At 45.5% G+C, this 26212-nt stretch overlaps 1 protein-coding gene across 10 annotated transcripts in view; it reads left to right on the top strand.

Annotated features, from left to right (window-relative positions):
- Positions 1-26212, top strand: part of LOC141080387 (uncharacterized) — a 382167-nt gene that overhangs the window by 197288 nt on the left and 158667 nt on the right. The window contains exons 1-2 of one of the 10 annotated variants that reach the window (XM_073565562.1): positions 20135-20268; positions 25265-25440. The exons of the other annotated variants lie outside the window; for them this stretch is intronic. Coding sequence (XP_073421663.1) covers positions 25280-25440 — 161 coding nt within the window. The 5' untranslated portion in view covers positions 20135-20268; positions 25265-25279. Of the gene's footprint in view, positions 1-20134; positions 20269-25264; positions 25441-26212 lie in introns of those variants that run through there. 10 annotated transcript variants of the gene reach the window in all.

Genomic DNA, 26212 nt, shown 5'->3' with positions numbered 1-26212 from the left:
TTCCTTTGGGGTCTGCTCTGGGGCAGTTAGTTTTCCCTTTTCTTGCTTTAGGTTTATGTAGTCCTCCGGCGGTGACAAGGCGTCTAGGAACAATGTAGGAACGCTCCACTGCTACTGTTAGTTGTGTGGTTAAGATCAGGGATCTGCAATCTGCATAGTGACCAACCTCTCTGGTTTTCTGGGACTTAGCTTTTTGTTGTTCCTCCTCGGTGACCCATTCATAGCAGAAAAGATTCCGATTGGAGTCTCTAAAGACCACCACCCCACTGATACACCGGAATGCGGCTATGTGCACAATAGATCTAAAAAGCGCATACTATCACGTTCCCATCCACCCTCACTCTCAGAAGTTCCTGTGCTTTGCACTAAAAAAGGAAGCAGGTACTACCACTGTCAGTTTCAGGCTCTTCCCTTCAGCTTGGCTTCAGCACCTCGAGTATTTACGAAGCTTGTCGCCGAGATGGTGGCATACTTGAGGCAGAACGACATAATCATCATGCCATACCTAGATGACTTCCTGGTAATATCCCAGTCAACGGCGGAGTTAAAGCAGCAACTAGTCTCGGTGATAACCACGCTTGAAAGCCTAGGTTGCATCTTGAACAAGGAGAATTTGGACCTGCAGCCCAGTACCCAGAAGAAATTCCTGGGAGTCATGTTGGATTCCAGGAGAAGAATTTCGTTTCTACCAGAGGAGAAAAAGAAACCCATCAGGGACAAGGTTCGTCAGCTATGGCGGGATCAGAAATCCATAAGGACTGCTATGAAGATCCTGGGTACCCTGACCGCATGTATACCCTGTGTAATGTGGTGCCAGGCCCACACAAGAGGCCTACAAAGATCCTAACAAAGGCCTACAAGAGATCCTAACAAAATGGGACAGACGGCAGTCCTCTCTAGACAAGAAGATTCGGCTGTCCCCAGCATTGAAAGCATCGCTAAAATGGTGGATCAGTCACAGGAATATCAGCCAGGGGGTGCCTTGGATCCTATCACCATCCGTAACGATCATCACGGATGCCAGCAGAGACGGATGGGGAGCCTATCTGGAAGGAAAGTACCTGCAGGGAACACTTCCCGGAAACATCAGCGCACAGTCCTCAAATTACAGAGAGCTACGAGCAGTGTGGGAGACATTAAAACGAAGCAGCTCAGAGCTACGGGATCAACACATAAAGATCATGTCAGACAACATGACTACAGTAGCCTTCCTAAGGCATCAGGGGGGCCCAAGACACAGGAAACTGCAGGACCTAGCAGCCCGCATCCTCACCTGGGCAGAAAACAATGTTCGCTCCTTGTCAGCAGTACACCTAGAAGGCTCCCAGAACAGCATAGCCGATTATCTGAGCAGACAGGAAGTCCGAGCCACCGAGTGGGAATTGAAGGAAGAGATCTTCAGAGATCTGTGCCATCGGTGCTATATATCGGAAAATTTGGAAGAAGTTCTGCTCAGAAGGTGGTAGTACCCCCATAGACCCGTCTCGCCCAAATTTCCCTCAGATCCTTGACTTCCTGCAGGCAGGATTTAATAAGGGCCTAACTCCAAGCACATTAAAAGTCCAGATAGCAGCTCTAAGTTCTTTCTTTAAATTCTCCTTGGCCTCTCATCCATGGATAGCGTGGTTTACAAAGGCCATCCAGAGATTGAGACCCACGTTAAGGAAAACGGTTCCCCCGTGGGACCAAAATCTGGTACTTAACACCCTATGCAGGCCTCCTTACGAGCCAATATCCGAGATAGACATCACAAGGCTCACACAAAAAAAATCTTTCTGGTAGCCATCACCTCAGCCAAACGGCTGGGCGAAATCCGGGCCCTGTCAGTCCAGAACCCCTACATACAGATCTTCGAGGACCACATAATACTAAAACTGAACGCAGGTTTCCTCCCTAAGGTGGTATCTCCCCAGAATTTAAACCAGGAGATAGTCCTACCCTCATTCTGCCCATTTCCCAAAAACGATAAAGAAAAACCCTTTCACTCATTGGACGTCAGACAAGCAGTCACACGCTACTTAGAGGTCACGCAAAAGTGGCGACAGGACACAAAATTGTTTGTCCAGTACGGGGGTAAAAATAGGGGTAGAGGCGCATCTACACACACCCTAGCAAGATGGATAACATCAGTTATCGCCTCAGCGTACGAAACCAAGGGTTTACCTATAACAGAGGGGCTTAGAGCCCATTCCACCAGGGCAGTGGCAACATCATGGGCAGAGAGGGCGGGAGCCTCAGTAGAGCAGATATGCAGGGCCGCCACCTGATCTACACTAAACATTTTCTGTAGACATTACAAATTGGACTCGTTAACAGCCAGCCAGACGACCTTTGGTCGTATGGTGCTGCAAGCTGTAGTCTCACCCTAAGCGAATTCCTACTTTGGTATTCCCCATCGTGCTGTCAGGATAGGACTTCCTGGAAAACGGAGATTAGACCTACCGGTAATGTTATTTCCAAGAGTCCATCCTGACAGCACTGGTAGTTCCCTCTCGATGATTTGTATTTGTGTTACTATGCTTGTACTAAATCTCAATAAATATTAATTGCATCCATACTGGTGTGGTACTTGGAAAAAATCACTGGAGTGTGGATGTGGGAGGGGACCTTTAACCTCTCGTGCATTTCCTGTCCCTGTAAGGATGAAAGGACAGCCCCATCGTGCTGTCAGGATGGACTCCTGGAAATAACATTACCGGTAGGTCTATTCTCCATTTTTTCTAAGGTTTTATGGACCGATGAAATGAGAGTGACTCTTGATGGGCCAGATGGATGGGCCCGAGGCTGGATCAGTAAAAGGCAGAGAGCTCCACTCCAACTCAGATGCCATCAAGGTGGAGGTGGGGTACTGGTGTGGGCTGGTATCATCAAAGATGAACTTGTGGGACCTTTTCGGGTTGAGGATGAAGTGAAGCTCAACTCCCAGACCTACTGCCAGTTTCTGGAAGAAATCTTCAAGCAGTGGTACAGGAATAAGTCGGTATCGTTCAAGAAAAACATGATTTTCATGCAGGACAATGTTCCATCACATGCATCCAAATACTCCACAGCGTGGCTGGCCAGTAAAGCTCTAAAAGAAGAAAAAATAATGACATGGCCCCCTTGTTCACCTGATCTGAACCCATAGAGAACCTGTGGTCCCTCATAAAATCTGAGATCTACAGGGAGGGAAAACAGTACACCTCTTGGAACAGTGTCTGGGAGGCGGTGGTGGCTGCTGCTGCACGCAATGTTGATCGTAAACAGATCAAGCAACTGACAGAATAGAACGATGGAAGACTTTTGAGTGTCATCATAAAGAAAGGTGGCTATATTAGTCTCTAATTTTTTTTTGGTTTTTGAATGTCAGAAATGTTTATTTCTAAATTTTGTGCTGTTATATTGGTTTACCTAGTGAAAATAAGCAAGTGACATGGGTATATATTTGTTTTTTATTAAGTTGCCTAATAAATCTGCACAGTAATAGTAACCTGCACAAACAGATATCCTCCTAAGATAGCCAGATCTAAAAAAAAAACCCACTCCAACTTTCAAAAATATTAACCTTTGATATTTATGAGTCTTTTGGGTTGATTGAGAACATAGTTGTTGTTCAATAATAAAAATAATCCTCTCAAATACAACTTGCCTAATAATTCTGCACACAGTGTAAGGTTCTAAAGTTGGGTTCTGCAACTGAAACAATAGTAGAAAGCACTCAACTCTATCTTTCAAATTGCAAAAGTTTAGTTGTTCTGTTTATCATTAGGCAATCAAAAAACATGGTGTTTCTATTAAAAAAAATGATATTTCTGAGGCTGAGGCCTTGAATTCCAGATGCTAATCATAATGCAAAAGACAAGAGCAGTTAGAAGTGTGACTGGCCTCACACTGTGATTTTCAAAGGACTCACAAGATATTCAAAAGGAAAGTTATACTCATCCTCACGTATCCCCCCACAACTCATTTTCTGATGTAAACCTGGCCACTGATGATCTCTGCTTCCTTGTCCCACTTCGACACACTGGAAATATCTCAGCCAAGGGCTGGTTCAAGTCAGTTTACACTGCAACTAGTGACTTACTGTTGACATTTCCTGCCTTTTATGATGGAACCAAGAAGTAGAGACCAACAGGGACTAGGGAAGTATCAGAACAGGCACTGTATGGTATCAGTGAGGGAAAATATTGCTTCTTTAGGGTTTGCTCACACTACTGTATAACATGGCCAAGTGCTGTCCGATGTTTTAGCACTCGGACCAATGTTATACTACAGGCTAATGCTGATCTATGATTATTTTATCATGCCAATTCGGCATGAGAAAACGATTACATCATGTTGTTAGTTCCTCAGATGGTCGGCTCTCGCTCACCCATACAAGTGCATGTGATACATTGGACAGCGCTCGGATGACATTGTAAGGTGTCTCAGAAAAACACCCCAGTATGGCTTTCTACTTCTGTAGCTAACTGCAGTGAACTTGCTTGTCGATTTCCTTCAACCCTTCTCATCATGAGGTGTTAACTTCCGTGGCCAGCCTGGACATCTCAGTGAGATGGTTGCAGTTCCATTTTATGTCTGATAAGTAAAGCCATGCTGATCTTCTTGTAGCCTTCACCTTTTTAGTGTAAAGAAATGTTTTTCTTTTCCAAGTTTTATGACATTTCTCTTCCATGTGGTGCCATTGCTGACAGCATGAATGGTGAGGGGTTTTCTTTAATTCACAACCTTTCACAAGCAACTGTCTACTGCTTAATGAATAATTAGACTTACCTGTGGTTGAATTCTTGGTAATTAGAATATTGTAGTCTAATAACTTTGCTCCTAGGACTTTCATTGGTGTGTACTCATTTGCAACATGGTCTTGAATTAATTTGTTATGAAAATTACTTTCTTGTGTGTACATTAACAAATCTTGTTTGTAATCAATGGTCCACATTTGTGGGGGTATTTTTTTTAGTATGGTTGATTCTGAACTGAAACTAAAGGTTTTCTGACTAATCTGTTGGAGTCTACTCATTTATGCTAAATACTATATACAAGATTGCTGGCAAATTTTGCCAAAATCATCCAACATCTTGACTGTTTCTCAATCCATACTTATATGCAACTTCTAAAGTAAAGTCTATTCCAACACTAATACTTGATGTCAGTATAGGATGATCTCATCAGAACATTGTTATAAAAATACACATAAGAAAAGGCTGTTCTTCTATTTTATTATTACAAATTGTGTTTCACACAAGAATTTAGATTCTGGTAAAATTTTAAGGAACGTTACTCAGGTTTACAGTATGTAATTAAGATTAAGAATATGTAATTATTGCTGTCCATTAGACAGTGTATAGCAGCATAAGATGATATTAGTAAAGCTATACATTATCTGAAAAATACACTCACTATTTTACTGTGTAATTATTGTTAATAAACTATTTATTTCTGATACATTAGTACTAGTGTTGAACAAAAAGATTCCCACTATCCTGGTCCTGCATCCAGTCCCTTCCTCTGTCGCAACTGGACCACTACAGCAGTTCAGCTGGAATCCAGAGCCTCACATTCTGCGGTCTCCCATTGTCTTTCGACTGTAGAGGAGATTGCTCAGCAATCCCGGCTTCCCAGACGCTCTGCCCAGACCTGCTCTGTAGGGCTGGCTATTGCTGCCACCTTTGGGTCAGCAATGGCAATGCAGGCTGCTCAGCAGCAAATCGCTCCAGAGGCTAAGTCCTTCTGTTGCTCCACTGAGCATGCTCACGAGACGACCTCCAATTGAAGATCGGGAGCCACATGTCCAGGTCCTTCTCCAGATCTGATGGATGCATGAACCTGCGAATGACTCAATAAGATCCCCACCCTCTGATATTATGAGTGTGTATAGGGACTTAGCTATAGAGTCAGCGCCAGCCAGTGGCAAGCTGCAAGCCACTACAGCATCCTCCACATTGCTAGCGTCCGACAGTGCACCTGCTTCCAGGCATTGTCGGCTAGTGGCAGTGTCTGTCGCTGCGCTGCAGTCTGCAGCTCCTCTTGGCGTCCGCCGTTGCGACGCCGCATGCACGGTAGGTCTAGATGGATGCAGACCCTCTGCCTAGGGCCCAGCTCCTGCGACCATATACCGTGCGTGCACTTCTCTGAGACCTGTGACGCTAACAGGCTCAGCCTTTTTGTGATTTTCACTTAAGGCAACTCTGTGAGTAAACAGAGATCGCTCAGCGCACCTGGGTGACGTTCAACCCACGTGCATAATACCGCCATATTGTACGTCCGCCATTAGCTATCAACAGTGTTAACACCTTCTGCACGGTGGACCCCGGGCGGCGAACGCACTTTATGTTATTTTATATTTAGTGCATTCCGCTGTCCCTAACAAGACTATGGTACACTAGATGAGGTGCAAACAACAAAGGGTTAATTTATTTACCGTTAAGGAATGCAGTGTTTAGGAAAATGCAGAAACGGGTATGCAATGAAAATAGACAATTTACAAGGATAATATTCTCTAGCTGGGCCGTCAAACAGCACGGAGCACCAACTATAAGAGCTAAGAGTATTTATCCAACTGACAAGACAACACAGTAAAGTAATGTATGATGCTACACTAACTATAACCTATCTGGCCTCTGGAACACCGGCCACACGGCTACCGTGGTCTGTCTATTGCAGCCTATCCTAAACCCTAGCATGTGCACAGAAGAGGTTAACACTCACAATAGCGTTGGTATATCAGTCTAATCCCAGTGGCCCCTGCAGCTTTGCAAGATGGTGCGCACTTCTTCCTGGAAGCTCTGTGCAACGTGGTCTTTTCCTTGTGTTTAAGGAGAAAAAGAGAGCTACTAGGTAGTGAGTATAAAAAAGAGTATCATTTTATTAAATGAATAATCAGGACTTACAACATTTTAACATATAAAAATGAGCAAAATGAGACTGTAGCAGGATAACCCAGGGGCGACACAATGGGGGCACCAATGCCCATATACACATAAATACCATCAAAAAGGTTAATAACAAGCGTATAACCAGGTAACAGGTGTATATACAATGGGGGATCTCAAAAAATAAACGGTCTGAGTATATGAGACAGCAAACAGGTCAACATAAGGTGAATAGCAATATGCATGTGCAAAGCAAAGCTATAATGGACTTCCTGCGCTAAGCAAATCTCATGAAAACATGTGCCAAGTTGAGACCGAATGAGAGAAACTCACTACAAGATGTGTAGGGCAGCGGAAAAGACCCCAGGACCGGGTGTAAAAGCCACAACCCACATTTCGCGTGCACAAAGCACCGCTTTCTCAAGGGGAGTATCTGCAGGAAATGTAGAAGGACCTTAAGAACACATGTGACCCGGTCAGCTGGTAATCGCTGGGCCAATAGTAGCGGTGAAGTCGGAGCATGCGCACTGCGCGACGGGACCCGGCAAGAGCAGGAAGACGTCAAGTCCCCAAGCGTACGCGCAGAGGGAGAGGGGAGTTCCCAATGAGCGCGCGAGGGACATGAAAGACGCCTGCCGCATCCCCGGGACCCGAGCGCACGCGCACACAGCGCTACTATGCCACCAGCACAGTAATGGGGATATCCATGACCAGAGCAATTAACCCTGTCAGGGTGTCGCAAAGGCAACATATATAATCAATAATGAAGGTTGACACCAGCACACAGATGACAAAATCCATAGCAGCAATCAACTACAAGGATTTAACCCAATTACAGGGTATCACAATAACATAATATATAATCAATGATAAATATTGCACATAAGCAGATAGTACAACAGAAAGTGCAAAGTACATAGAACAGTATATATATATATGCAAACATCGCAGTATAAGATGTACGGAGATACAAAATTGGACACACAAAAGAGATGCACAAATACAAAAATGCAAAGTTACAACATTGCAAAAAATAGGAATCAGTCATATTATAAAAAGGAATCCGCAAAGGAAGATAGCAGAACACTGGCCCAGATAATAGTAGATCCAGGGAAGACAAATGTGTCGTCAGGTCCAACTGAAGAAATAAATATAAAAGAAAAGTTATTAAAAAGGTTAAAAACAGAGATCAAAAAAAAGCCCGGATACGGGGTCAAACAGGAATACTACTGGAAACAATAATGAGACATAAATAGAACCCATAACGCTCAGACAGATACATCCCGCGGGCGCCCCATCCCAGTGGTCAAAGAAATGAAGAAAAAGTGAGGGATTAATTTAGGCCTGCGGGGGTCATGGTACCCAAAGTAACTATCCACTTGGCTTCGACTTGTGCCAAAATCTTTTTATAGTCTCCGCCTCTCGCTCCAAGATGGATACAATCAATCCCTCTTACCTTAAAACTGGAGGGTTCACAGTTATGATGTTGATAGAAATGGCGCGGGATTGTTTTTACTAAAGAGGGGTCGGTCGCAGACTTGGCCGCGCAAATGTCCGGCACATGCTCCCTCACTCGCATCCTCAGCTCTCTAGATGTCAGTCCAATATAAATTTTTGGACGGCTACAGGTGGCATAATAAATCACATTCTCTGTATTACATGTGATCCTATGTCGAATGTCAAATGTTTTTTTGCCATCAGAGGACTGGAATGTGGAGCAGCGCAGGACATTTGCGCAGGCAAGGCAACGGCCGCATTGAAAGGAGCCGAGTACAGGATCACGAGAGCCAAATGGACATTTAACAGAAGGAGCGTAGTGGCTATGTACCAGGAGGTCATTGAGATTTCTTGCCCTCCTGGCAGTCATGGACGGAGAGATACCGAGAGAGGTACCCAGAGATGGTTCAGCGCCCAATACTGACCAGTGTTTCTGGAGTACCTGCCTCATGTCATCCCAACAGTGGTTAAATGTAGAAATAAATCTAATCGGTCCAGAACCCGTGGACACAGGTCAGGATCGATTAGATCTAAGGAGACTGACGCATGGAGTAGCCCTGGCTCGAACATAGCCCTTTTTTATGCATCTGTTGGAATAACCACGGGCCCGAAAACGAGATGCCAGGTCGGAGGCCTGTGTCTCGAACCTGGCATCGAATGAACAGATTCGCCTCATCCTCAGGAATTGACCAACTGGGACGGCCCTGAAGTCGGTTTACGATAAACATCGGTTTGTATTTGGCCGCGATGATCGACATCTAATGTGATATCAAGGAAATTAATCCGCTTATGGTCGTAGTTATATGTAAGACAGATATTAGATGTATTCTGATTCAGCGTGCCCAAAAAATCGTCGAGCTGCTGCACTGTCCCGTCCTACATAAACAAAATATCTTCAATGTAACGATGCCAGCACAGCACATGGGATGCGGCCAGCACTCCCCCATCGCCAAAGATGGATCTTTCCCAGTAGCCAAGGAAGAGGATGGCATACGAAGGCGCCCAGGCCGCACCCATGGCTGTGCTACGCATCTGCATGTAAAATTGGTCTTTAAAAACAAAAAAATTGTCGGTGAGGACAAAGTGCAGCAGCCCAAGGATAAACTCACACAGAGGGCCATCCAGGTCGGACGTCCCGAGGAAGAAGCGAGCCGCATCCAGCCCAAATGAGTGGTCGATGCAAGTATATAGGCTCTCCATGTCAGCAGTAACTAGAATGGTATTGGGGTCCACAAAGATGCCATCGACCCTGGCCAAGACGTCAGTGGTGTTGAGTATAAAGGTAAAGATTCAACAAGAGGTTTTAAGTAAAAGTCAATAAATTGGCAGAGCCGATCACAGGGTCCATCAATACCAGATACTATGGGACGTCCTGGAGGGTCGAGGGCATCCTTGTGGACCTTAGGTAAGAGATAGAAAGTCAGGACCCTAGGACACCTCACAAGCAATCCATCAAAGATTTGTTTCGTGATGACATTATCATTCAAAGCATCAGTAAGAATGCACTGAAGGCCGAGAGAGAAGGAGTCCAGAGGACTGGAGGGTAAACGGGCGTAAGTATTAGTATCTTTCAATTGACGAAAGGCCTCTTCCTCATATTTTGTGTGAGGCCAGACCACGATGTTTCCCCCTTTATCAACCGGCTTAAATACGACATCAGGTAATGATTGTCATTGAGTAATCGTGGCTCGTTCTGCACGAGTCAAATTATCACGGTGTCACCAGGTAGAAAGCTTCTTGAAATCCTCACTGACAAGTCTAGTGAAGATGTCAATAGCAGGACTTAAAGACAAGGGGGGAAACTTTGTGGATCTGGGAAGAATAAAAGATGGAAACCTACTTGAATCATGAGAGGCCTGTTCACCAAGAAGATCCTCAAGGTTCTGGAGAGCCTCTCGACCTCACTCATGGGTCCACGTGATGTCTTTTTGTTGTGGAGTGTCCTGAGGAGCAACTTACGGGAGAAGAGATGCAAAGCCTTCAGAGCTGTGAAGAAATGAAAAGAGTTGGTAGGGGAAAAGGAGAGGCCCTTGGAGTGGACCCTCAGCTGTATGTCACTGAGAACATGGTTAGATAGATTAAGTACCTGTACGCCCCCCTGTGAATGTGCAGGAGTGGGCATATTGGACTTAGTTTTAGTAGTCTGTCTCGTGACCACACGTATAGATGTACCTCCCACTCCATTAATTCCACCAGAAGAAGGATTTTTTGAAGGCTTTTTAGGGGGGTTTGCTGTAGGCACATTATCCTCCCCGGACATATTGGATCTTCTAGAAGATGACCTCGATCTTGAAAATGAAGAACCACGATATTTTGATCGTGATCGGTCAGGCATGTTCCGCCATCTATAAACTCGAAAATTGTTTTTATCCTCAACATCTCTTTTAAACTTCTTGGCTTTGGTAGACTGCATCTCCTGTGCCCATTTTTCTAAAAGGGTGTCCATTTCTTGGTTGAATTTTTTTAAATCATCACCATTCATATCATTGCGGAGTTTGATCTGTAATGCCTCAATTTCTAGCTCCAAAGATGTAAGAGATTTTTGATTCATCTCTATAAGGAGTTCCATGAACCTACTAGAGCACGTATTGGCCAATGTTTCCCAACTGTTTTTAAAATCCTCATCTAAGATGGGGAATGAGGGGAAAACCTGAATTCTCAGACCCCTAGGAATGAGGCCCCTATAGATGTATCTGTCTAAAAAAGCGTGGTTCCACCATATGCGGGTGCGTCTCCTCAACAATTCCTTGAATTGGTTCATTAATTCCTGTAGATGCCTGTTTGATCCCCCAGCGCACCCAGCCGAAGTATCCTGCAATGAGTCATCGATTAAATCACGCCACGTCTGGTCACGTGCGCAAAAGTCCATATTATGGCCAAGGATTACTGTGAAAAACACAGAAAGAGTTAGTAAAAGCAAAAAACCTTGGTGGAAAGAGAAACACCACACAGAAACGCAACCCCTCCCCTCTCCAGTCTGGCAGAAGAAACCAAACAGTCTTTACAGCAGGGAAGCACAGAATGTCCCACTGCTCTAACCAAGGGGGTTCTGGCTCTTAAAGTGGCAGCTTGTCTCTACGGTCCATAGCAACACCACCCTTTTAAATGCCTCCCTACTTAAAGATGGTCGTTCTCGACCATCACAGCATTAAGGTTGCAGTGGGATAGAGCCACTTGCAATGCGGAACAGCACCTATAGGGTAGAAAACACAAGCGGAGAAACAGACAGAGAGCACTGTTCTATGTATCAGGCTCTGTTCTATGTATCAGGCTGGTGGAACCCCTGCAGTGGAGCTCTGGGACCTCCAGATGTCTTGACTATCTTCCAGAGGAATACTTGCTGCAGGAGTTGTAGTAGGCTCTTGTCTGGACTCATCGTCACGTGGCGGCAGTGGTGCCTCCGGAAGATTACTATCTCTGTCCGGCTGAGGGCACCCACTGGTGTTTCCACCGTCACTCGTGACAGGCCGTAGGCATTTACATTTTCAGTGGCAGAGCGATAACGGATGGTAAAGTCAAACTTGGCCAGGCGAGCTACCCACCGCTGTTCCAAGGCCCCCAATTTAGCATTCTCAAGGTGGGCCGAGGAGATATTGTCCGTTCGAACTTGAATCTTGGTCCCTGCCAGGAAGCCCGCAAACTTCACTGTCATGGCACACACCAGGGCCAGGAGCTCTAACCGGAAAGAGCTGTAATTGTAGGGGTTTCTTTCGCTGTCGTGCAGGGACCTGCTAGCATACCCGATGTCTATCTGATGTCCATCCTGTAGATTGTCAGGCCCTTATACTCTCCCCCGTTTATGCAGGTAGCGGAAGAGACACCTGACTTCACTTCAAACCTGAGAGACATGATCAGGGCAGAAATGAAAGCTTTACCTCAAAGAGAACCTTCTAGGAGAAGAGAGGCTAGTGGTTCAGGCTCGGAGGCCTCAGTCGCCCCTGGGAAGGGTGACAATTCCTCGGACTCCTCGGCCTCCTCCTCGTCTTCCTCGGATGAAGACTCTAGCCGGTTCTGCTTCCCCTTAGACCAGATGGACAAATTAGTGAAAGCTATACGGTCCACCATGGGGGTAGCGGACAAAAAACGGGAACTCTCAGCACAGGACATAATGTTCGGGGGGTTGGACCCCAAAATACGTAAAGCATTTCCATTGAACGAAAAGGTTCAGAGCCTAATTGATAGAGAATGGAAGAGACCGGAGAAAACGGGCTCCATGCCACCAGCCTTTAAGCGGAGATACCCCTTCGATAACCCGGTAGTAAACAGATGGGATAAAGCCCCGAAACTAAATGCAGCAGTAGCCAAAGCATCTAAAAAATCCGCCATACCATTTGACGATATGGCCTCCCTGAAAGATCCGTTAGATAAAAAAGCGGATTCTTTCCTTAAAGGGACATGGGAGATGTCAGCAGGCGCGTTAAGACCAGCGGTAGCTGCCACCTGTACAGCCAGATCTATGATGGTCTGGCTAGATCAGCTAGATTCCGAACTAAGAGATGGAACTTCAAGATCATCTATTCGGAAAAATTTGCCCATCATTCAGAATGCCGCGGCGTTTTTAGCCGATGCTTCTGCAGACTCTGCAAGAATGGCGGCTAAAGCCGCAGGTCTGTCTAATGCAGTGCGAAGAGCGCTCTGGTTAAAATGCTGGCCAGGAGATATTCAAGCCCGGTCCCGTCTCTGTTCCATTCCCTGCGAGGGGGAGTACCTATTCGGCCCCGTCTTGGACGAATTGTTGGAGAAAGCTGGAGATGACAAAAAGAAATTTCCCAGTCTCCCGAACCCCTCTTACAGACGTCCCTTTGCCAGGAAAGGGTTTTTCCGGAGAAGGCCGTCCAGAGATCAGGGCAGATGGGATGATAAAAAAAGGAAAGGTACAGGATTCATGTTTGGGGGAGGGCGCCAGGAAGGTCCAGCTCGGGATACGAAAAAGCCGCCCCAATGACTAGTTGCCCCAGTAGGAGGGAGACTAGCTGCCTTCTACCCATCCTGGTCTCTGATCTCCAATAGCAGCTGGATATTGGGGATAATAGCCGTGGGACTGCGACTAGAGTTTTCTAGGGTTCCCCTTGATCAATTTAAAATCACCCCTCTCAGGTCGTCTGCGGCAGAACAAGCTGCCCTGGAAGCCGAGGTTCATAACCTGTGCGCTAAGAAAGTCCTGATAGAGGTTCCAGAGGAAGAATGGGGGAAGGGATTCTACTCCCCTCTGTTCCTGGTCCGCAAACCGGACAGCTCCTTTAGGACAATAATTAACCTTAAAGCCCTCAACAAGTTTTTGGTCATACGTCCCTTTAAGATGGAAACGATTAAATCTGCAATAAAATTGCTGTTCCAAAACTGCTTCATGGTGGTGTTAGATTTAAAAGACGCATACTACCATATACCCATCCATGCAGGCCATCAGCGGTTCCTCAGAGTGGCGGTTCAGTTGGATGGGTCAATTCGACATTTCCAATATGCGGCCCTCCCTTTTGGAGTGGCAGTCGCTCCCCGAGTGTTTACTAAGGTGATAGCGGAGGTCATGGCCCATCTACGTGAATCGAACATTCTGGTGATCCCCTACCTGGACGATTTTCTTATTGTAGGTAAAACGGCGAACCATTGTTTACAACAGCTACAAAAGGCAATGTCTGCCCTAGAACGGTTAGGATGGTTGCTGAACGTCAAAAAGTCCCGGTTGCAACCAATGAAAGTCCAACAATTTTTGGGCCTAACCCTGGATTCTGAAAAACAGGAATGCCGTCTGCCTCCGTACAAGCTTGTTCGCCTCCATTATCAGATCCTGAACGCCTCCAATAACCCCACCATGTCCCTCAGAAAAGCCATGTCCCTTCTAGGCTCTCTTTCGGCCTGTATCCCGGCAGTCCAGTGGGCCCAGTTTCATGCAAGGAAACTACAGAGCGAGGTCTTATTACATCAAAAAGTCCTTGGAGGTTACTTGGAGGGTCAGCTAACCTTATCCCGTAACACAAGGGAGTCCCTAGAGTGGTGGTTAGACAAGGATAACTTATCAAAAGGGGTGCCCTGGGAGTATAACGTAACCCGCATAGTCACCACGGATGTTAGTCCTTACGGTTGGGGAGCTCATATGGGTGAAATTTTAGTCCAGGACCAATGGCAACATCATCAGTTAGGAATGTCATCTAACCTAAAAGAATTGACGGCAGTAGAACAGGCGGCTAAAAAGCTCCTTGTGTATCTACAGGGCCATCACGTGCGAGTGTTCTCCGACAATCAGGTCACCGTGGCATACATCAATCACCAAGGCGGGACTCGTTCCAGACCCCTGATGTTTGTAGCAGAGCGGTTGTTCCATCTAGCAGAACAATACTTCCTATCTTTAACAGCATTGCATATAAAAGGAAAAGACAACATCACGGCAGACTTTTTAAGCCGCAATCGGCTAAAGCAAGGGGAATGGTCTTTAAACACCTCCATATTCAATCTGATTGTTCAAAAGTGGGGATATCCAGAGGTAGACCTATTCGCCACCAGAGACAACACGCAATTGAAACAATTCTGCTCCCTGAATCCCAGAGAAAATCCTCTGGCGGTAGATGCCTTCCTGATAAACTGGGACTTCAAACTAGCCTACGCCTTCCCTCCCCTATCTCTTCTACCCCTAGTGATGAGGAAAATCAGGAAAGACAGAGCAAGGGTGATAGTTATCGCTCCGTTTTGGCCCAGGAGAGCATGGTTCTCATGCCTCAGGACCATGTCGGTGTCCGATCCTTGGGTTCTGCCGCACATCCCGGATTTCCTGTCCCAGGGCCCAGTCTTCCATCCTCAGGTGGCTGGCCTTCATCTGACGGCGTGGAGTTTGAACGGTCATTATTAGAAGAAAAGGGTTTCTCCGCAGACCTAATTAACACCCTACTTAAAAGTAGGAAAATCATTACCACAAAAATTTACGTTAGGATTTGGAAAAAATTCCTTCAAAACTCAGAAGTAATCGCTGGGGATTCAGCACCTATAATGCAGATATTAGAGTTCCTACAAAAAGGTCTAGACATGGGACTCTCTACCAGTACCCTTAAAGTACAAGTGTCAGCCTTGGGGGCTCTGTTTAGCTGTAACATTGCTGGTAATTATTGGATAAGCAGATTCATTAAGGCAGCAGGTAGATCCAGGCCAATAATGAAGGATAGGTTTATGCCGTGGGACTTGAACCTAGTCCTCACTGCTATGACAGAGACTCCATTCGAACCTATCTCGTCGGCTTCCCTAAAAAACCTGTCCCTCAAGGTAGCCTTCCTGGTAGCTCTAACATCAGCTCGCAGAATAAGCGATATTCAGGCTTTATCTAGGTGTCCTCCTTATTTACAGTTTAAAGAGGATAGGGTAATACTTAGACCTGATCCAGCGTACTTGCCAAAGGTAGTTTCTAGTTTCCATAGGACACAGGAGATAGTTCTGCCATCCTTCCTCCCTAATCCAACTAACGAGAAGGAAAGGAAACTACACACCCTGGATGTCAGGAGAGGCCTCATAGAATATCTGTCAGTCACCGATCCCTGGAAGAAAGATAATGCCCTATTTATCTCTCATCAAGACCCCAGAAAAGGTTGTAGAGCATCAAAAAATACACTAGCCAGATGGATTAGAGAGGCGATTGCAATAGCATACACATCAAAGGGCAGGTCGCCACCCGGAAAGCTGAGGGCGCATTCCACCAGGGCAATGGCAACCTCATGGGCCGAAAGATCAGAAGTCTCCATCGACCAGATATGTAAGGCGGCTACTTGGTCCTCTCCGAGCACCTTTTATAGTCATTATAGGCTAGACCTGGGTGCTTCCACAGACCTCTCTTTTGGTATAAGGGTGCTGCAGGCTGTAGTCCCTCCCTAAAGCTGATATTACTCTCTGTAAATCTCTCAGGTGGTGCTGTCATGGACGACCGAATAAAGTCTTAGTTACTCACCGGTTAACGGTATTTTTCGGAGTCCATGACAGCACCCGTATATTCACTCCCTTTAGTTTAATTGGGGTGTGCACGTCTTTTTTCTTGTATATGCTCACTGGTGATAAAAGTTATAATTGTAAAGAATACTGTACATAAATCATGCATTAACCTTGGAAGTCCTCTTGTGCTCTGTAATCCAACTGATGCGTGGGAGAGGTGCCACCCTTTTTGTATCTGTAGGTTTCCTGTTCCTAAAGGGCGGATCCCCTCTCTCAGGTGGTGCTGTCATGGACTCCGAAAAATACCGTTAACCGGTGAGTAACTAAGACTTTTCCTCTTGATACATCTTGGGTAGGATATGCCGGTATCGTTCTCAAATTTGACGAACGTCCCCGGTTGGTATCTCGTGTGTGATCGCTTCGGTACAGCCAAAATCTTCAACGTGACGAGCGAATGCGGCCTGATTTTCCCACAGCATAGCTTCTATTGCCTGCACATGCTCAAGGCCTAGGGCCTTCACATCCACTTCCATTTGATCCAGGATGACCCACCCATTCCACTCCGGGGTTGGAGTCTCTTCGGCCCTGCTGCGACTGCCAGAGTCCACCCGATACTTTCTATTGGCGATAAAGACATCTCCTTCTGACTCACCACTTTGCCCTTGTGCAAGTACACCCGGGCCAGATCTGTCCCTCGCGGCAAAGTGACCTCCCCGGGGCCCACGTTCAAAGCTCTTATGGACACGTGTCCTCGCTGGACCACCGATATCGTACGAGCTATCATGATTTCTTGGCCCGCTCCTCCGTCTACCACAGGCTGAACAATCACCTCCAGCCTGTCAAGTTTGCGATGAGTCTGGAAGGTGTAATTTACTTTCTCACTCGGGAGGCAGGATTACAGGATCTTTCCCTGGGCCATGATAACCCCTACCTTCTGATAGGACGGCACACTCTTCTGGGTCCCACAGACGCGGATCAATCGCTGAAGGGCTTCTTGAGTAGGCTTGTGTGTAGCAGCCTTCTTCCAATAACTGGGTCCCTGTTTGGTAAACATTATCTGATCGAGTTCTCGTAGGATATTCATTCCCAGTACTACAGGCACATCTTCTTTGATGGGCTCAGGGACTAGCAGAATCCCTTTCTTTCCCACTTCTTGCCCACAGATTCCAATCTTCATCCACATGACCCCTGTGACCAGGATTGGTTGCTGATTTGCAGCAAACAACTGGATCAATGTCTCCTTCTCTAGCTTGGCCAGGGCCTGAAAATGCTGTTTGAAATATGATTCTGGCATCGTTGTCACTTGTGACCCAGTATCTATCAAGCAATCCACTGGAACACCCTCAAATTCGGCACACAGGATGGGAGTCCCAGCAATCAAATGTTCATTATGATAAGGTGCGGCTTCTCTTCTTTCCTCCCTCGCAGAGTGCTGAGTTACTGCAGGGGTTGGTAGTTTAACAGTGGCTGTGACTGGCTTTGAGCATAATTCCGACAGTCTCTGGCAAGGTGCCCTTGTCCTCCACATTCCCAGCATTGGATGCCTCCTCTCCGCCGAGCCTGTATTCGTGCCTCCGATGTCTGACGGGAGGTGACCTGCACACACCGATCCCTTATGGGTCAGGCCGAAGAGTGGTTATATGAGTACGATGGGTCAGACTGTTGTTCTTTGCTCCATCCAGGTTAATTTTTCTTGCATACTGACAAGAGACCACTGTTAGTCTTGCACTACCTGGACCAGCTCCTCCTGATGATTTGGGTCCCCTCTGGTATTGGCACCCTGGACACGCTTCACCCCAGACGAGTAGCTATCTTCCTTGCTTCGGGACACTGCTTCTGCCAGGATTTGATGGAATGAAAGAGCCGGATCTGCGTGGACCCATTCTGACAGTGCTCTCCTTAAGGATGTGTTATGCAGTCCCAGAATGAATTGTTCCCGGAGTATCCGGTCTTTGAAGCCCATGCCACTGAGCCCATCTGTCTCTTTCCTCTGCACTTCTGCCAACACTTCTTGCAATGCTGTCGCATACTGGGAGATCACTTCCTCTTCCCGCTGCAGTCTAGAGAAAAATTTGACACAAAAATGTCCCATGCTAGCAGTCTTGCCGTAGATCTCTTCCAAGAATTTCACTAACTCCTTCAGGGTACTACGGGTGAGTTCCAGCTGTAGACAGACATTTTTATGGGCATGTCCCTCTAAGGCAGTCAACACAATGTCCACTTCAAGGTCTGTGCTGATGTTATAAATCTTCAGGGTGCTTTGAAGTCGGGACAACCAATCAGACAGGGGGATATTAATGCCGTCAAATTTTGGAAGCACACTAAATATGGTGCCCTTAGGGAGTGTCCATGCAGAGGTTCCACTAATGCCCACAGCATCCCCACTAACGCTAGCACTCTCGATGTTGCCACCTGCTGCCTGCATCTTGGTGACAGTAACCCTGTTCGCAGCGCCACTTGAAGCGATGGCCGGGGGACCACCACAATGCAGGGAGACTACGGTACACAAGATGAGGTGCAAACAACAAAGGGTTAATTTATTTACAGGCAAGGAATGCAGCGTTTAGGAAAATGCAGAAAAAGGGGTATGCAATGAAAACAGACAATTTACAAGGGTAATATTCTCTAGCTGGGCCGTCAAACAGCACGGAGCACCGACTATAAGAGCTCAGTGTATTTCTCCAACTGGCAAGACAACACAGTAAACTAATGTATGATGCTACACTAACTATAACCTATCTGGCCTCTGCTACACCGGCCACACGGCTGCCGTGCTCTATCTATTGCAGCCTATTCTAAACCCTAGCCTGTGCACAGAAGAGGTTAACACTCACAATAGCGTTGGTATCTCAGTCCAATCCCGGGGGCCCTGCAGCTTTGTTGTGTGAAAACCTCAAAAAGAGGAAAAAATCCTCCAAAAAATTCAGATACAAACCAGACAGGCCTAAATGCATCTGCACTAATACAGGGTGCAGCGGACCAAGTAAAATGGCAGCTGCACAGGTGCATAAATGCCAAATGAAACAGCCTGCCTACAATCAGGGATTGGCCGTGGGGTACACCACTGCAGAAGAAATAATCCGCATGTGGCAGTGTTCACACAGGGAATGCAGGGCTTCTGGTTCACAACCTCTTCGTAACACCATATAGGGGGGCTGCCCAGTGCCAACTAGAATGCATCCCGTGTGAACAGAGGCCACAAGTTTGCAGAACCATTTGGGCCCATATGTTTTTTGTGCACTTTTTATATTTTTTTCAGGGTGCAGTTGGGCCCAAATTGTTCTGAAAACTTGTTGCCTCTGTTCACACGGGATGCATTCTAGTTGGCACTGGGCAGCCCCCCTATATGGTGTTACTAAGAGGTTGTGAACCAGAAGCCCTGCATTCCCTGTGTGAACACTGCCACATGTGGATTATTTCTTCTGCACTGGTGTACCACACGGCCAATCCCTGATTGTAGGCTGGCTGTTTCATTTGGTATTTATGCACCTGTGCAGCTGCCATTTTACTTTGGTCCGCTGCACCCTGTATTAGTGCAGATGCATTTAGGCCTGTCTGGTTTGCCCCTGCAGCTTTGCAAGATGATTTGCACTTATTCCTGGAAGCTCTGAGCAATTGGACTTTTTCTTGTGTGCAAGTCCAGTGATGCTCCTAGAAACAATGGATTCACTCCTCTGGATTCCTTTCTTGTCTTTTCTTTGTGGCTCCTCACGGCAACATAGGAAAGCCACCTTGTTTTCCATAGAAGAATTTACAAAGTCTTTCGTTCACAGCTCAGGCACGTGTCGTTCCTGCAGAAATCTCGGCTCTCTCCTCACACACAGAAAAGCAGCCCCTCCCCTCTCCAGTCTGGCAGAAGAAACTAAACAGTATTTACAGCAAGGAAGCACAGAATGTCCCACTGCTCTAACCAAGTGTTTTCTGTCTCTTAAATTGTCTGCTTGTCTCTACGGTCCATAGCAACGCCACCCCCTTACACAAGTACCACGGAGGATCAGACTCTACGCCAGGCCAGGTCAGCTTGAAACTTTTTGCTTAACTGTAGTTAGTACATAATGGCCCAATTCATCATTACATTATGGGCCCGATTTTGCTGCTTTATGAGGAGATGTGCTGGGATCAAATGCATGAGCATTTCATTCATGAATCAGGAGCATTGGAGGAGTGGCATACACTTCTGCATGCACCTCATCTCAAATCCTGCTCCTGTTTCTACTGGACTAAGATTCATAGCGTAGCGAAACCTTCATGAAGTTGACTATCAGCAGACTCCTTGCACCCTTTCCACCCCAGCTCAGCCCACTTTGTTGTAGCTGGGTGAAAATGGTGTGAGAACAGCAAAGACTGGAGCTCAGTGCAGAGGAAATGGGAGCGAGGCGAGTATGTAGTTTTGTCATACTGTATATATTGAGGCTATGTGTGGCTCATACTGTATATATGGGACTGTGTTCACTTGTATATGGGGGGACTATGTGTAGGATCATACTGTATATAGGGAGCTGTGTGTGTGATCATACTGTATATTGGGGGCTGTGTGTGATCATACTGTATATAGGGGGCTATGTGTGGGATCATACTGTATGTAGAGTTCTGTGTGTGGCATCACATACTGTATAGAGGGGGCAGTGTGTGGGATCATAGTGTACACAGGAGGGCAGTGTGTGTGATCATACTGTATATAGGGGCTGTGTGTGGAATCATACTGTATATAGGGGCTATGTATGGGATCATAGTGTACACAGGAGGGCAGTGTGTGGGATCATAGTGTACACAGGAGGGCAGTGTGTGCGGGATCATACTGTATATAGACAGGCTGTTAGTGAGATCATATTGTATATAGGGGCTGTGTGTGGGATCATACTATATATTGGGGGCTGTGTGTTAAGTGATACTATTAATATAAAATTATTATAATTAATATATTATTAATAGTGAGCTAATTAATGTCAGCCTATATGCTCCCTGCTTACCACATTATGTCCCGTGATATGGAATATGGGACTAGTTTATGGAATGCGAGTGCCGCTTTTTCTGGCATCTTATTCTGCTATATAAGCTGAGCCCCACCATATTCCTATATGAAGTGATACAAGAGGTCTCTGTGCACACTGGTTTAGCTGATTAGTGTGGTGTCACTCTTTTGGAGTTGTAAAAAGCTATTAGTTTATGGATTTCTATCACATATACAAAAAATTTTTTGTGTGCCAACCTCCTAGGACTGGTTCCCAAAGCCATGCACAATTCTTATAAAAAGACTGTATTTGTTAAGCTGCACAAACTAAGACTGTCACATGACTCGAACGTCACTTGTCATTGTGCAGCCAAATAAACGGATGAAAAATCACTGCTGTCTGAATGAGCCCTAAGGTGGTTTATAGTTAGGAGTATGTGAGATGTAGATGACTGTAGGATTCTAGAGGCCCCGTCCCATACACATTGGAATTTTGTCCAAATTGCCGAGCTCGGTAGACAGTCTAATGTGTATGGAGGTCGTCCCAACTCTCCACCGACAGGCAGAGAAGATAAACATCCAGCATGTCTGATTTCGGACTGCTGATCCTTTTGTTCTTGGCTGCATAAGCTACCACCAGAGGAGACGACACAGAAGCACAAACCAGAACAAGCGTTCCCGAGTATGGAGTAGTAAGGAGAGACTGCTGCTGGCCAAACCATCGGCTCAGTCATCATTCAGTTGACAGCTATCAATTTATCTATTATGTAAGGGGCCCCCCTAAGCTTGAACCTAGAAATGGTGTTCCCAAATTCTTTTTACCATTGGATATTTTCTACCTTTTAGTGTTTTCCTGCCAGTTTGAATCAGCTCTGCTGAAATAGGTAGAGCCGGAATGGGGCCGGGTGAGGGAAAGGTGCGTGATCATGACCCCCTGTCAAATTCATCAAGAGTGCCAGTGCCAGTCACTGACTGAAATAGCAATTCTGGTGCAGCACACAGTGGCATGTGCCACTTAATGAATTTAGCGCCTTCTACTCCAGCAAAAACGGTGTGGTGCGAGTGTTCACTATGCCAGTCTTGATTAATCGGCCCCCATGTGTTTGAGAAGAACAGTCCCCTATTCAGACAGCCACTCGCCTCTCCTTCTCTTCATCCTTGTTGGCACATGATCAGTGGCAGCTGTAGCCCCTGACTAGATGCAGCAGCGAAGTGCTGACCAGGCCAGGATAGTGTAGGGGGACCCATTCGACGGGACATAGTAATCATGGGAGATCTAAAAACAATTTTTTGCATCACAGTTTTGCTACACATTTAACACAAAAAAGGAGTGTGTAACCCATTTAACTTTCCAGTTCTTTATAATGGTGCATAGTACTGTATATACCCAAGGTCACTACACACATAATAACCCTATGGAATATAGATGTCACTATAACGTACAGTCTGGGGCAGCCTAACTATATACATAACTAGCTGAAGAACCCGGCGCTGCCCGGGCATAGTAACTAACTGTGGTTAGTTATAACAAATTATAATTATCCTCCATCCCATAGTCCCTTGCCCATATACCCATCATACATATCCTCCATCCCATAGTTCCATGCCCATATACAATCATACATATCCTCCATCCCATAGGCCCATGCCCATATACCCATCATACATATCCTCCATCCCATAGTTCCATGCCCATATACCATCATACATATCCTCCATCCCATAGGCCCATGCCCATATACCCATCACACATCCTCCATCCCATAGTCCCGTGCCCATATACCCATCATACATATCCTCCATCCCATATTACCATGCCCATATACCCATCATACATATTCTCCATCCCATAGTCGAGTGCCTATATACCCATCATACATATCCTCCATCCCATAGTCGAGTGCCAATATACCCATCACACATCCTCCAACCCATAGTCCCGTGCCCATAAACCCATTATGACATCATCATCACTATGGCAACCGTTATGACATAACCATCACCATTGCAACCTATTAAGTCATCGTCACCATGGCAACCATTATGACATCATCGTCACCATGGCAACCGTTGTGACATCATCTTGTACATTGCAATCTATTATGACATCAGCGTCGCCATGGCAACCATTATGACATCATAATGAGGGGTGTGGCTTGATACACATAACCCAATGGAATGCCGCAGTGGTGTCACAATGAAGGCTTCCAGCGTGTACGAAGGTCACAGATTCTGATGAAAGAAGTCACCAAACCTTATAACGCTTACACAGGTAATATATGTATATATCCACAGAGCGCAACTTTATTTGTTAGTTATGTATGGATATGGCTACTCTTAGTATGCACCTGTTCACACCAGTTTTCTGTTTGGAAGTGATGATCAGTCTTTTGATATTATTAGGAAACTTTCTCTGGGGAAAAATGAACAGCTGAACTATAGTTGTGAAATCCTACAATAAGCTCTCGGCCGGATTCACGGTGCGGCTGCAGTTTAGTTAATGGTCAGGAGAGTGTAACGGTAACACCCCAGTTGAGAATCCTTGGGCCATCGGCCACCACATGTGCACATGGTTTTGGCTGCATACGGCAGTTGCCTAAAATTCAATCTTTTCCGACACGTGACCTTTGATTTAATATGTAGATTTTAGCCTTGATAAAAATGAACTTTGGGAAAATGCATTTTTATCTTTCATGATTTGTTGTAAACTCAGTCCAGGCAGTCTAATGATGGGCCAGATTTAACAACCAGCATTTATCACTATGACACATTTTACAACTGTTTTGTCAAAAAAATTAGTATTGAAACATAGACCCAATTATTTTTTATTTCTCTTTATTTGAGCAGGGAATAATACAATAAGTAATAAAAAAAATAATAATCACATTCCACATGATTCTCCCACAACACTTAATGTGTTACACGTGATTGACAGAAATATATATATTGTGCTATTTATCCCAACCATTGTGAACTGTGTATCAGTTGTACTATCAGAGCCATGAGATCATGTACCCACATAGTACCAACAGCTCGGCTGTCCATGCACATACATGGTACATACATGGTACATACATGGTACATACTAACAACTTGATGAATTCTCTGCTGTGGTATAAAGATCAAGGTAACAGACAGAATCAGCTGTGTTGAAATCCAACTACCTGATCCTTCTCTCTCCAGACATCTGATATCAGGAGACAATGAAGAAATCCCCTACGCATTGGTAGTTTTACCTGACTGTAAAGGAGTTGTCCCCTACCGGTCACCCCCTTATAAATGGGTCATGAGAAGTAACAAAAAAAATTATAGTAACCCCTTGGACTGCTGCTCCTCCTCCATGGTCAGAGTTGCTTTCCCCATTGTTTTCTGTGATCAACATCCATCAGAGGCGTGACATGAGTGCTGCAGACAATCAGTGGCCGCTGATTGGCTGCAGCATTCACATTTTGTCAAGAGTATAAAGAAATAGTATTTTTTTCAGCTTGGTTTGGATTAAAAGCCCCCGTACACATAAAACAGCCGATCGTTCGGCCATCAGCTATCTCTCCCGAGTTCACCATACACAGGAACGTTCAGCTCCGTAGATCTCTTCTGTGTTCTTTATGAGAGAATGAATGCCAGACTCCTCTGATGGTGGCTTAAAAAATAAAAGGATCAGTTGTTGGAAATCTGACATGTCGGATCCTTCTCTTCCGACATCATCGTCGGAATATCAATTCCAATTGTCACTCGGAGTAGATGGTTTTTGTGTCTAGGCAAGAAAAAGACTTACAAGTGAGGGCCAGACTTTTCTGTTGTTGTTTGTCATCATCTTCTGTGAGGACTTGGAAGTCCCCCATATACATTAGGCGGGTTCAGCCAACATTAGTCTAATATGTTTGTGGGCCTTAAATATGAGCATTGCAGCTGTTCAGCGCTCAGTGATTGGCTGAATCACTCACGAGAAGTCCCTCTTTTATGTTGGTCCCACCAGACCGGCGGAGGACGCAGTGTTGATTCTTTAAGTTTTTTTTCTTATGCAAATTGATAACAACTCCTATATTCATTTCATATCCAGCATTCAAAGATACAAATGGAGAAGAAGCTCAACTGGCACTTACCAAGCCTTGGTAAGAATAAAGATGCCGAACCCACAGAAAGGGATTTAAAAATATTAGAAGATCATTATAGAGTGGCTGAGATCATGAAAGCGTCCTTCAGAAAGCAGACAGAACATCATCTTCTTAGTCAGCAGTAAGTTTGATTGTCTCCGTTTCACAGACATTGTAGATCAATTCTATATATAAAATCAACTTCTTCTTCTGAGATTAGACACTTTTGTGGGAATTTGGATAACAGTGATATCTCTATGGAGCCAGATATGTCACATGTGACATCATTTAAGTCAGTTTCTGGAGAGAATATAGTAAATCTTTTGGGATGTTGAGGCCTCTCCTTTCCCACTAAAACCCCCAAATTTTGTCATCAGATTAGAAAAGTCGATAGGGTAAAACAAAAATCATAAAATGTGCACGTTTGCTTAAAAAAACTTAAGCCCTTATTAAAATTCCCCAATTGTTTTAAATAGGGGAATAATCTTCAGTCTCAAGAACAATGCTAGATTGTGATGAAATCTGGAAATGTGCCTCAATATCAGGTCCTTCTCATGTATTGTACTATTATAGAAGAGTTGTCTCATTAAGACAACCATTTAAGAAAAATGAGCTGATCCTGGCCTCTCGAATTTCCAGAGGTGAGGTCTGGTGTGATCCTAAAGAGAACATCTAGGAGACATATAGCATTACATTCTGCTCATTCAAATAAACTTGCCAATGATATTGATGGATGACTGGACTTCTGTTCTTGGTCACAGAGTCCCAGGCAGGTACGGACTGGGGCTGAAATTCAGCCCTGGCATTTGAAAACACACAGGCCCATGTTGTCCTCGTCCCCAAGCACCAGATGGGATATTTTACTAATCTTACCCTGTGTGGAGGAAAGCAAGATTTACTACAAGACCAATATT

This window comes from Dendrobates tinctorius, unplaced genomic scaffold, assembly GCF_039654945.1.
Source record: "Dendrobates tinctorius isolate UK_male_01 unplaced genomic scaffold, ASM3965494v1 ptg000016l, whole genome shotgun sequence".
Classification (NCBI taxonomy): domain Eukaryota; kingdom Metazoa; phylum Chordata; class Amphibia; order Anura; family Dendrobatidae; genus Dendrobates; species Dendrobates tinctorius.
This window is presented reverse-complemented; position numbering and strand designations above follow the sequence as displayed.